The sequence below is a fragment of the Solanum pennellii genome, chromosome 5 (genome assembly GCF_001406875.1).
Source record: "Solanum pennellii chromosome 5, SPENNV200".
NCBI classification, from domain to species: domain Eukaryota; kingdom Viridiplantae; phylum Streptophyta; class Magnoliopsida; order Solanales; family Solanaceae; genus Solanum; species Solanum pennellii.
The window spans coordinates 77,969,265-77,983,217 of NC_028641.1; the positions used below are offsets into that span (position 1 = coordinate 77,969,265).

Consider the following 13,953-nt stretch of genomic DNA (forward strand, 5'->3'; position numbering starts at 1 on the left):
TCCAAATCCATCATCATGAGCTTATGTTGGGTCGTAAGATTCTCACTTGGGATAACCTTGCAGTCTTTACAATGACTTTTTTCTTTCTTTCTAAGGATAAAATAGTCAATCTACGTCTTAACCACCACAGTACGGAGGCAATTAAGTAATACTATAAATCCCACAATAATGCATGGAAGGCCAACTTTAGTAGGTTGCATCTGTTAGGGTGAACAAGGTAAAACTTGGAGATAGTAACCTACATGTCTTACCTATGAATGCAAAAGAAGTTTAGAGAAATTAATATTTTAAGTGGCATTAAACACGAGCAACTATTGATTTTGTCAAAAAAATATAAGCAATTATTGAACACAATCCACAATCGAGAGCTATTAACTATGTGTTTTCTGCAAGCCTGAGTAAAGGTAAGAAATTGATTGAGTACTGCCTTTAAATTTGAATGTAAAGGTGGTTGAGCTATGTTGGGTTGTCTTAGAAGATTTTCGCTATGTAGGAACCATTAGATTTCTAAAGAGAGAATCAAATGGATATATGCCAAGTGTATGTATAACACAATTACAATCCGAGAACTTCTTCATCCTAGTCAAACATACTCCCTCTGTACCAGTTTATGGCATGGTGTTTGACTGGGCATGGCGTTAAAGAATGTTTGGAAGACTTTTAAAACTTGTGGTAAAAAACAAGCTGTAGATATTTCTGTGGCTATAAATCAATGTCTTTAAGGTAAAATGGGAAGTTTGAAGTTAAATGTTATAAATATGTCATTTTTTTTGGACTGACTAAAAGTGAAAGAGTGTCACATAAATTGCGGTAGAGTACGTAACTATGGGCTTTCAATTTACTGAATATTTTATAAGTTATTGGAAGAATATTATTAGTATTCTTACGATGTAGCTGCAACTTCCCTTCATGCCACCTTAGTTTCTTTGGTTTTCCTAATGGTTTCTTCTAGATAAAAGCATCCAGAAAATGATTTCTAAATTCTAAAACAAGTAAAACAATTGATTATATATGGAGGACTGAGGAGGGATTCTCTCTCTCTCTAGTAGATTGTACTGCCTGACACAAGGATAGTTAACTCAAGTGCAGCTGCGCTGTGTCATTACTTCATTTAGTTTAACCGAGCAATAGACGCAGTTGAATAGCTTCTCATCTGAATAGTAGTAGGGAGCAATTAGATGGTACACCAAATGGTAAAACCTAAAGTTGGACATTTCAAGTGTATGTTCTGTTTTTATTCAGGGGATTCAACTTTAATTTACTTGGTTTAGATGGTTCAAGGCTTTTGTATTTCCAATGAGCAATTGCATGGAGCTAATCCTTGTATATTTCTTTTTACGATAATGCACGATCAAACTTGTGTGCACCTCTATTAATCGACCGGGTCCCTCTACCCACCAAGACTTAGAAAACTAGAATTGCTTGTATCTTCCTTTGCTTCTATGGGAAATACCCAAGCAGAATGTTACAATATTAGTTTTACCTTAGTTTTATACTCTATCCTTTACCTTGCAAGGATGTTATTTTGAGTATATTGTCAGGAGACTGTTGAATGCTCGACCTTCTTCTTACGAAATACAACGGAAGAAAGGGCACAAAGCTGTAGTCAAATTATGATGCTTTGAAAGGGACCCAAATGTAGCTTTTTTTTTTCTTTTAATAGTTATACTGAACTATAAGATCTTTCATGTTTCAAAGGATAAGTTGTTCATATTTGTTTTGTTTAAGTATCCTGCGTTGGTTGAGGGAAGGAGTCGTTGTTCCCTCTTATAGTACTGATAATTCTCATATCATGAGCTAGCATTTGGGATTTAGGCCCAAGATTCATTTTCTTAACATAGTACCAAAGCAAGATTCATCCTTATTATTGGTTACCTGATGTTGGGCCTTCATGTTATGGTCCAAGCACCATATGTCCAGTCATGTGCATGGGCATGCAGGGGGTGTTAAATATCTCACATTGATGGAGTGAATAGGTTGTCTCCTTACATGGTATTCGGTAATCCTCACTTCATGTGCTTAACTTTTGTGGTTGAGTTAGGCCCAATATGAAGTTTATTAACATTTTCTTAATGTGTGTCCTCAAATGAGGCGATTTGAATATAAGTTATTTCATGAGATCAAGTGCATTGTTTGGAACTAAGGGCTAACTTCTTTATAAGCTTTAGCTTTTGTATTTACTCAGTTTTTGTTCATAGGTGGTGGAGAACTGTACGTGTGGGGCACCAATGAAAATGGGTGTCTTGGTATTGGGTACTGTTTTTGCATTTCTTCATAGTTGAATTTTTTGGATAGTCAAGTCACCCTTAAGGACTCTTTTTTTCATTAAAATAAAGTTGTGATGTACTTTTGGTGTTTGCTTATGTCAGATCTACAGATGTCGCTCATTTACCTGAAAGAGTTGAAGGACCATTTTTGAGGCATTCAGTTTCTGAGGTTTGTTTCTCCATGTTGAATCTCTTTCCATTTTTTTAGTCAACACATTGCTTTGGCTACCTATTCCAATCAAGATTCAAGTGTGTAATAGAGGTACATAAAGTAGGTAATGTGTAATTGAGTTAGACTATTTATTGAGAAAATGCATACTAGTATGTGCTATTAACTAGTGGACACCAAGGTTATGCATATGAGTTTTGATCTGAAGAAATGCCTGGACAGAATTCTGTTGTGAATGGGTGTCATGTATCTTGTGCCAGAAAAAATTTCAGGATATAACTACTAATACTAATAGCTTGCTTGCAAACAAAGGTGTACTCTACCTGATACTCTATCAGACGGGTGATTGGCTTTAAAATATTATGAAAGTCATAAATCTTATTTTGTTGTCTTGACAGGTATCCTGTGGTTGGAAGCATACAGCAGCAATTTCTGGTACAAAGATCATAGTAAATTTAAATTGCACGTGTTATTTTATATAGATGCTAATAAACGTCTTTATGCTTGTTCCCAATCTTGAAACCTATTGATGTTAATGTTGCATTCTCCCTGCTCTTCCACTCAACCAACAATTCTTTTCTGCTACTTATAATATGAATTTTCTGAATTGTGTTACAAGCAGATATAAAGATTCCTCTTTTAGTCTAGCACCTCAACAACAACAACAACAACATACCTAATGAAATCCCACTAGTGAGGTCTGGGGAGGGTAAAATATATGCAGACCTTACCACTACCTCGTGAAGGTAGAGAGACTGTTTCCGAAGGACCCTCGGCTCAATTGAAATAAATCCCGGTATAAAAGGAAGGAGCCCAAGAAATTCCGCAACTACCTTAGATCTTTGATCTCAAAATTTTGTTCTAACAACTTCTTAATCGGATCATCTCCTATGTTGTCAATGTAAACGATGAGAAAAGTAAATTTACCCCTTTTGATGTCTTATGAAGAGGGTGTGATCAGCATTTCTTTGTTGGTAACTGAAAGAGATCATGGCGTCAGAGAGTCTGTCAAACCAAGCTCTAGGGGATTGCTTCAGTACAAGGTTCTTCAATTACACATTTCCCCCCAACTTTGTTCAAGGAGCAGATCTACTAAATCTTTGATTCCAGTTAGTAAGAGGGATCTTGAACTAAGAAATAGACCCTCGAAGCTAAAAGAGGCTTATCAAATTCACCCTCCATATAATACACCTCTTCTTCTAAGTCTCCACAAAAAAATGCATTCGTCACATCCAACTGTCGGAAGTCCCAACCAAAATTAGCTGCACATGACAAAAGAATTTTGATCTTGTTAATCTTTGCAACAGGGGAAAACATCTCATGATAATCAACTCCATAAGTTTGTGTGAATCCTTAAACACCAATAGTGCTTAGAATATTTCCACCTACCCATCAACTTTATATTTCACTATGAAGACTCTTTTGCAACCAACTAACTTTTTTGTCTCGTGATGAAGTGACAAATTTCCAAGTCCAATTTCTTCAGTCATAGCTTGCTACCATTTAGGATCTGCAAAAGTTTTCCTCTAATTCTGGCGTATAGACAAGGCAAAGGCTCTATAGGAAGGAGACAAGGAAGGATAGGAGACACATTTAGATAAAAAGAGATGTTTTATACAAGATCTGACTTCTTTTCTGTGAGTAATATAAATATCTTAACTCATTAGGAAAAGTAGTTAACAGTAGAGGAGGATTCAGCTCGACAGACAACATAATAGCCTATTCTGCTGTAATTTTCCTTGTTAAGTTATCTAATCATGTTTATTCAAATGCCCAACAGTCTCCCCTGATCGTTTTCTCCAACTATTTTTTCAATTATAATAAAACAAATATTGTTCTTATAACATTGTATTATTCCTACAATTACAATGGCCTTTGCAGCCACTCTTGATCTTCCTGGGAGATTCTAGGACAGTTTAGCAATCTCAAAAGAAGGCCAATTGTCTTCTGATTCAGAGTATAGGTTCTTGTAGAACTCAATCATGCTCACTTTGATTTGGTCTGGGTCTTTGATTTCCAACCCCTTGATTACCAGTTTGTCAATAGCATTATATCTCGTGTGCCGTTGCCATCCTTCGGAAAATTGTGTTGTTATAACCCTGTTTTAGCCATAGAACTCTAGATTTTTGTCTCCATCTAGCTTCCTCATTTTTTGCCAATTTTTTCGAGCTCAACCAAGACAGTTTCTCTAACCATCATTTCGTCTTCATTTAGAGCCCTTGTGTCCCGAACCAAATTTTTTATCAGCCAACTTAGCTAAAAGGTTTCTTTTCTTAGTGTCCAGTTCCCACATGCTAATTTGCTCCGGTCTATGATTTTTTTCTTCAGCATCCTTAACTTCAAACTAAAAACATAGTCAAGGCATCCTATCACTTCAACTTCATTCCACCATTTATGCGCTAGTCCCCAAAAACTGTCTATCTCGAGCCACCAATTTTCAAACTTGAAGTAGGATCTCTGTTTTAACCAGTCACCACATTGCAGCAAAATAAGACAGTGGTCCGAATTCACTCTAGGCATAACCATTTGTTTAGTGTTCTTGAAGAACTCCTCCCGTTCTATAGAGTAGAGGAATCTATCTAATCTAGTAGCACTGTGGTGGTTTGGCCCTTCGAAACCAGGTGAAATCCTCCCTACACAAATAAGGATCAGGCAATTTCATCTCATCAATCCACTTGGAGAAATCAGCCATCACAGTAGTGATTCTGCTACAACCTTTCCTTTCTGCCATGGTTCTTGTGAAAAATATAGAAAAATAATATTATTGAATTGTTGTTGGGTCTAGTTTATTACATTGAGATCCTATTTATAGACCCTATAATACAATCCTTTACCAAATAGGATATTATTTAGTAGTCCTATTCCTATTCTAATAGGATTGTATAAACCTATTCCTATTCTTATAGGATTATATAAACATATTCCTATTCTACTAGAATTGCATAAACCTATTCATATTACAACACTCCCCCTCAAGCTAGTGAGTACAATTCATGTACCTAGCTTGTTACAAATGTAATTAACACGGGGACCGATGAGGGGCTTGGTGAGATATTTGCAGACATCACAAAATTGACGGTCAATCTTAATGTGCTTGTCTTCTCATTAAATATTGGATTTGCTACATAATGCTAGTAAACACAGATAAAATTCCAGTGTTGAACTTCTTAAACTAAACATGCAAAGACTAAACCCAGCTGCTGTTCGGGACCTAATACGGGATCTTTCTGACCTTCGAATCCGATCTCCACCGTTCAAATCAACCACGAAGATGTCAGACAGTCTAAATTTCAGCCCGATCCAACGGTTAGTTAATCAGGTAGCACGATCTGAAGGTTGCTGGTCAGAGAAAAAGACTGCATCAAAAGAACCATTTTTCTTCTCTCTTCTCTCTTGTTGAAAGTCCTCTAAAAAAACCTCTCTTATGTCATAATGTCTTTCAAAGACAAGACCGAAAAGACTGCTTCAAACCATAAAGTGACTCACATAATCAAACAAGGCTACTAAACTCCCATTGAGCAACAAAGTGCTCAAAACCTAGTATAAAGTATATGGATCATTTTGGAATCAATAGATGAGTTGATATTAAACAAGTCACTGAAAAACTGGTTTGAACATGCTCATATGCCGGAGTATTAGATTTGATGGTTAAAAGTGGTCACAATCTAAGGAATAAAATTATATAGGTATGGTCGGATTGATGTCACGACCCAACTAGTAAATAGAAATTATATAGGATAGTTCGAATTGATGGAACGACCCCATTGAAAAAGAGAAATAATATGGGTAGGGTTGGAATGATGGCATAACCCTATGCAAATTAGATTTGAGGAGTCAACGGAAAGACGAATGTTACTATGCTAATCAAATTTGAGTCACTGAAAAGACGCATGATGTTATGCAACTCAGATATAAGAAAATAGTTTGGAAAAATCTACTTTACTACACAAATTAAAAATGAAAAGTAGTTCGGGGAGATGCACGATGCTATGCAAATCAGATATGCAAAAAAAAAAGGCAGTCACCAAAAAGATGACAGGGTGCTACACAAATTATATATGAAAAAATAGTCACAGGAATGATGGAATGATGGCACAGTGCTACACGAATTAAATATGAAAAAGTAGTCACCAAAATGATAGCACGGTGCTACACAAATTAAATATGAAAAAGTAGTCACTGGAATGATGGCATGGTGCTACACAAATTAGATATGAAAAAATAGTCACCGGAAATATACACGGTGATTCAATTTTTTGCTAACATAATCATCGGCCGGACGGGCGGCATATTTAAGTAATAGTCGCCCGCCGGCAGCGGAAACTCTTTGATTTTCTACCAAGATCGTAGAGGATGTGATACCATGTGAGAAATATAGAAAAATAATATTATTGAATTGTTGTGTCTGCATTATTACATTGAGACCCTATTTATAGACCTTATAATACAATCCTTACCAAATAGGATACTATTTAGTAGTCCTATTCCTATTCTAATAGGATTATATAAACATATTCCTATTCTACTAGGATTGTATAAACCTATTCATATTCTAACCCCGTGTGTCTTGTTGGATCCCAGACATTCGTAGATACTGGTTCAACATCGTGAATTTGTTGTCTGTGCAAGCTCTGTTCAACATCAACATTTTCCGGCAGCTTCGAGCTTTTCCCTATCTCTGCAGTTAGTTTTAGGTTGCTATCAACTCTATTTTGGACTGTTACGTGTCTGTTGCTTGTCGAAGTCCTCTCTCTGCTCAGAATTTGATGTTGGCTCAATTCTGTTCTCCATTGACGACGATTCCCCAACGCTGAAAGCTTCAAGAAATTGTGTCGCTAATGTTTTAAGGCTGGTCAAGCTCTCCTTTGTCTCCTAACTTAAGTTCTCGTGCCCCTCCATGTTTTCCCCTTAAGCTGAGAGGTCATATCCATACCACTTTAAAATTAAGGCCCAAGTTTATTTTTAGGCCATGATCCAAAGTTTCTTGGCCTACAATTTTAGGTCCTCCCACACTTGTATATCACGTGGCTGGTCAGCTACGACTGACTTATCCTTGGACAGTGTGAAGTCCCTCTCACAAAGCTTTAGCATAAAGCTTATGGACCGCTGTGTAATATCCACTTTCAGAGGAGCTTTTTGGATCTGATCTTCTCCGGCGACCACCCTTGCTGGACTTTCGGTCCAGATCTGCAAAAGCTACCGGAGACCATCATCGATCATGACCTCTCTAGGTACATTAGAACCATCTCTTTCAACCTTGATTCTCGTCCATCTGTTTTGGTCCAAACTCCACAAACATCTCCGATTGCTTTGAAAGTACTTTGCGACCAGAACTGAAGGCCGATCCTGATCCATGTTGTTCTAGCACTTTCTGTTGCCGACGATGTACGTATCGTCGGGTTTCACCATTGAAATAGCACAGGAGAATTTCTCGCTAATTTCCTTGTTTTTTTGTTGTTTCTGTGTTCTGTGTTCCTCTACCCTGGTTGTGGCATGTTTTGGGCTGGAAAATTCTTACGCTTCTGCATAGTTGTAGAAGTGCCATTTACTGTTTTACCTCTCCAGTTTTCAGTATTTAGTAATTCATTTGTTGTCTATTTGTTTTGGCATTTGAATGATAACATTTTGAGTCAAGGTTTAAACACATACTTAAACCATCATAGTTTTTTGAGTTTTATATCTGAAATATTGAGAATGTGAGTTTTCTATGTGTACTATCATCCAATGGTTAGCGAAACACACTTAGATGCTGAATTGACCAATGTTTGTCTACAAACGCTGTTAGGCGCGTTTGGCCATATAATCTTCTTTAACCTTACATATATAACGACTCCACTAGTTGACACACTAATTTTTTTTATATATGTTTTCTAATTGATTTCTTTAAAACTATAAAGTCTCCCCTTCCAAGTTGGAGATATCGACGCCACGGCTGAGACAAGACCATAGCTAAGAAGGTGAAGACGTCGGATGCTGTAGTGGAGAATAATTTAATTTATATGGTGATAATTTTAACCTTTAACCTTAACTTGTAAATTAATATTAATTTATTTAACTTTTCCACAATGGAATTGTTTTTTCACGTGGCAGAATTTTTAAATGAAAGAGAGTAGGTACATACACCATCAGAAATTAGTGAAGGTGTTTTGCCAACCATTGCATGAGTGTAGGTAGGAAACTCACTCTCAAAACATTGTGATAGTTTAGATGTGAAACTCACTCTCAATAGTTCATGTATGAAACTCAAATCATTGAGTTTAGATGTGTTTTTGACCCTTAACTCTTAACATTTTCACATAAGATGATTGAGTTATTTGGTCTGCTCAAACATTTTCACATAAGATAATTGAGTTATTTGGCTTACTTATGCTTAGCAATAACCTCAACGTTTGTCCTTCAGGAGGAAATGTTTACACTTGGGGATGGGGAGGCTCCCATGGGACGTTTTCTGTAGATGGACATTCTTCTGGCGGACAACTGGTTTGTTCCCTTAGACTTCAAATGCAACTGTTATGTTTTTATGGACTTCCGAATGATGTTTATTAAATAGATATTAGAACTTAAAGGTTCAATAGACTTCTCTTGTTAATTGCAAGTTTAAACTAGTCAAGATATGAAGAACTATGAGTGCAACACGGTAAAAACTAAAAAGTTACTTTAGTTTTAGATCAGTTAGCTCAAATGTCACATCTTCAAAAATGGATCAAAGACCTTGCTAAACTTTTTCTTCTTTCTTCATTGGTATCTGGCTTTCTTATTCTTGTTGCTTCACTACAACTAATCACTCTCTTTCATCTTATTGACCAGAAGAGTCTTGTTTGATAAGTCAGAACATTTTCACGAGAGTGTATACTTTTACTCAGTTTATATCTTTGTCCATTTTCCTGTCCCCCTTATTTCTACTATTTTGTTTTTTCTATTTCACTGTAGCAGTATCTAGTTTAGAGCTTTAAGTGATCTTTTCTGTTGGTTTACACTGGATTGTGGGTTGCTTTAACTTGCCTAATACAAGGTGGGTTTGTGCAGGGTCAAGGAAATGATGTTGATTACATTAAGCCTACAAAAATCAACTTTCGTAGACACGTAAAAGCATTGCAAGTATCCTGTGGGTTTAACCATACAGGTGCTATATTTGAATACTAGTTGGAACATCAGTCTCGTTGTTTCTTGTCACGAAGGCAAAAATATAATCTGCTGCTTACGGAAGGTTTGCAAATTAGCTAAATCTGACCTAAATTCAATTTCACGATCACATATATAAGCAGTCTGTTATTGCAGCTATACACTCCGCTTAACGATTTGAATGTAACCTTCATACTAAACCTGTTTATACCCAGTTTGTACCTTGTAAATTCTAGCTTGTATCAAATAAAATACGGAAAAGGATTAAAATGTCCTTAATGTATTTATTAAATGGTTCAAAAATGTCGTAACACCTATTGAATCAAAACGGTCTTTATTAACAACAAAATGACTTAAACAATGGTGACATGAACTTGTTTCTACCCATTTCAAAGATCTGATCCAGCTATTTAAAAAAATTCAAGATCCATAAATGAAATGAAAACGGTTTGACCGTGCCAATTTTTTGATAAACGTATTTTAACCAATTCAATTTTGAAGAAAATTATAATTCTTTATTGCTAAGAATCTAATAAAAAAAATTTGATTTTTGAGTTTGAAACACTTTGATAATGCAATGCATATAGGAATGTCAATGTTAATGTTAGATAATCAATTTTATGTTAAACATCTTTTATCCCGAAAATTTTAAATTTCCCAATTTTGTACAAGGATTTTTGTCCCTTAAAAAGGCGTGTGAACAAGATTTGATTAAACAAAATGGATTTGGAAATACCATTTTAATACAGAAGCAAAGTTCAGCCGATTTCTGAAACACAATTTTAAACCCATCAAATTTTGAATTTTCCTCATTTTTGTAGAAAATTGTAATTCTGTTTTGCTAAGAATCTGATAAAACATAATTGATTTTTGAGTTCAAAATACCTTGGAAATGTATACGTGAATGTCAATTTTTAAATTCAAAATATCTTGGTAATGTATTTGGGCAAAATACCTTGAAAATGAGTCGTCTTGGTCGTGATGATCAACTGGCTACATAGATAAGGTCTAAACGGACGTTCATGTAAATTTTTGGCGAAAATGACGTTGAAATTCTGAATCATCAAAAATCTCATGGACTATAGCACATGAAAATCGACCAAATTGGGGGGTTTACCTGCTATGGGGCCCGTTTGACCTTGAAACTAGATCGTTTTGGTCGTGGTGACTAACCGACTCCATTTATCAGGTCTTAATGGACGTCCTTGTGATTTTTTTGGATAAAATGATCTCAAAATTCCGGATCACAAAAAAAAATTGTGGACTATAACACCAAAAAATCGACAAAATAAGGGGTTTACCTTCTCTGGGCTCATTTGATCATGAAAATGGGCCGTTTTGGCCGTGGTGACAACCTAACTCCATAAATAAAGTCTTAACGGACGTCCACGTAAATTTTGGCAAAAGATGATCTCAAAATGCTGGATCACCAAAAAAGATAATGTACACCATAACACACAAAAATTGACAAAGGGGGGGGGGGTTACCTCCTCTAGGCTCGTTTGACCTTGAAATGGGTCGTTTTGGCAGTGGTGACCAATCGACTCCACATATAACGTTTTAATAGATGTCCATGTAATTTTTTTGGCAAAAAGATCTCGAAATTCTGGATCACCAAAAAAATAGTGTACTATAACACACAAAAATTGACAAAAGAGGGGGTTTACCTGCTCTGGCTCGTTTGACCTTGAAACTGGGTTGTTTTGGCCGTGATGACCAACCGGCTCCATAGGTAAAGTCATAATGGACGTCCCTTTAAAATTTGAGTAAAAATGACGCTAGTATTCTGAACCACAAAAAATCCCATCAACTATACCACATGAAAATCAAAATAAATTGGGGGTTTACCTGCTCTGGGATCAATTGACCTTAAAAATGGTCAGTTTTGGCTATGGTGACCAAGCGACTTTGAGATAAAGTCGAAACGGACGTCTATGCAAATTTTTTGCAAAACAGATCTAGAAATTGCATATCACAAAAAAATGGTGGACTATAGCACACAAAAATCGGCAAAATGGGGGATTTGCATGCTTTGGGGCTCGTTTACCTTTAAAATGGGTCGCTTTAGCCGTGGTCACCAACCCACTCCATAGATAAGGTCCTAACGGACGTTCGTGTAAATTTTTGCAAAAATCATGTTGGAATTCCGAATCACCAAAAAAGATGGTGGACTATATCACACACAAAAATTGGCAAAATATAGGGTTTGCCTGCTCTAGGGCTCGTTTGATCTTAAAAGTAGGTCGTTTTGGCCGTGGTGACCAACCATCTCCATAGATAAGGTTTTGACGGATGTCCATGTAAATTTTTGGCAAAAGTCATCTCAAAATTCTGGATCACCAAAAATGATGTATAGACACGAAAATCGATAAAATAAGAGTTTTGCCTGCTCTGGGCTCATTTGACCTTGAAAATGGTCGTTTTGGCCGTGGTGACTAATTGACTCCATAGATAAGTTCCTAACAGATGTTCGTGTATATTTTTGGCAAAAATCATCTTGGAATTTCGGATCATAAAAAATATGGACTATAGCACACGAAAATCGGTAAAATGAGGGGCTTGCCTGCTCTAGGCTCGTTTGATCTTGAAAATGGACCGTTTTGACAGTGATGACCAAGCGACTCCATAGATAAGGTCTTAGAGGACGTTCGTGTAAATTTTTAGCAAAAATCATCTCGGATTTTCGAATCACCAAGAAAGATGGTGAACTATAACACATAAAAATCGGCAAAATGGGGGGTTTGCCTGCTCTTGGGATCGTTTGACCTTGAAAATGGGTCATTTTGGCCGTAGTGACCAACCATCTCCATAGATAAGGTCTTAATGGACATCCGTGTAAATTTTTAGCGAAAATTGTCTCAAAATTCCTGATCACCAAATAAGATAATGGACTATAGCACAGGAAAATCAGCAAAATGGAGGGTTTGCCTGCTCTAGGATCTTTTGACCTTGAAAATGGACTAATTTGAGTGTTTGTGACCAACCGACTCCATATATAAGGTCTTAATAGATGTCCATTGATAGCAAAACTCATCTCAGAATTTCGGATCACCAAAAAATATGGTGAACTATAACACACAGAAATCGGCAAAATGGGGGGGGGGGTTGCCTTCTCTGGGGCTCGTTTGAACTTGAAAATGAGTAGTTTTGGCCTTGGTAACCAACTGACTCATTAGATAAGGTTTTAACGGACGTCATCTCAAAATTTTGGATCACCAAAAAAGATGGTGGGCTATAGCACACGGAAGTCCAAAAAATGGAGGGTTTGCCTGCTCTGGGCTTGTTTGACCTTGAAGATGGGCCGTTTTGGCCGTGGTGACCAACCGACTCCATAGATAAGGTCTTAACAGACGTCCGTGTTAATTTTTAGCAAAATTCATCTCCTGAATTTTGAATCACCAAAAAATATGGTGACCTATAGTACACGAAAATCGGTAAAATGAGGGGTTCCTTGCTTTGGGCTCGTTTCACCTTGAAAATGGGTCTTTTTTGTCGTGGTGACCAACCGGCTCCATATATAAGGTCTTAATGGATGTCCGTATAAACTTCTAGCATAAATCATCTCGAAATTTTGGATCACAAAAAAGATGATTTACTTTAGCACACGATAATCAGACAATTGAAGGGTATGCATGCTTTTTTTGACCTTGAAAATGAGCCGGCATGGCCGTGAGGCCAATCGTGTGCATAGACAAGGTCTTAACGGACGTCCACGAGAAGATTTGACATTTTGGACGTCAAAAATCTTGATTACCAACAAATATGGTGAGCCATAATCAGCAAAAATGGGGGGTATGCACGCTTTGGAGATCGTTTGACCTTGAAAATGGGCCGACATGGCCGTGAGGGCCAACTGACTGCATATCCAAGGTCTTAATGGACGTCCATAAGAAATTTGTATTTTAGACGTTCTGAAATCCGGATAACCAACAAAGATGGTGAGCTTTAGCACACGATAATTGGCAAAATGGGGGGAATGCGCGATTTGGAGCGCGCTTGACCTTAAAAATAGGTTGGCTTGGTTGTGAGGGCCAATCGACTGCATAACCAAGGTCTTAAAGGACTTTTATGAGAAATTTTGACATTTTTGACGTCAGAAATTTGGACCACCAATAAAGATGGCGAGCTATAGCACACGATAATCGGCAAAATGGGGGATATGCGTGCTTCGGGGTTCGTTTGACCTTGAAAATGGGTCGGCATGGCTGTGAGGGCCAAACGGCTGCATAGCCAAGGTCCTAAAGGACTTCCACGAGAAATTTTCGTATCTTGGACTTCGGATATCCGGATCACCAACAAAGATGGTGAGTTATAGCACACGATAATCAACAAAATGGGGGGTATGTGCACTTCGGGGCTCGTTAGACCTTGAAAATGGGCAGGCATGACCGTGAG

At 37.1% G+C, this 13,953-nt stretch overlaps 1 protein-coding gene across 6 annotated transcripts in view; it reads left to right on the top strand.

The window, feature by feature from the left end:
- The window catches only part of LOC107020502 (ultraviolet-B receptor UVR8), a 36,888-nt gene extending 27,047 nt beyond the window's left edge, over positions 1–9,841 (top strand). For 3 of the 6 annotated variants that reach the window (XM_015220895.2, XM_015220893.2, XM_015220894.2), the window contains 5 exons: positions 2,199–2,253; positions 2,370–2,436; positions 2,835–2,871; positions 8,837–8,916; positions 9,463–9,841. In XM_015220895.2, coding sequence (XP_015076381.2) covers positions 2,199–2,253; positions 2,370–2,436; positions 2,835–2,871; positions 8,837–8,916; positions 9,463–9,579 — 356 coding nt within the window. In that variant the 3' untranslated portion in view covers positions 9,580–9,841. Of the gene's footprint in view, positions 1–2,198; positions 2,254–2,369; positions 2,437–2,834; positions 2,872–8,333; positions 8,439–8,526; positions 8,607–8,836; positions 8,917–9,462 lie in introns of those variants that run through there. The other 3 variants (XR_003578347.1, XR_003578349.1, XR_003578348.1) reach the window with 3 other exon arrangements.
- The last annotated feature ends 4,112 nt before the right edge of the window (positions 9,842–13,953 follow it).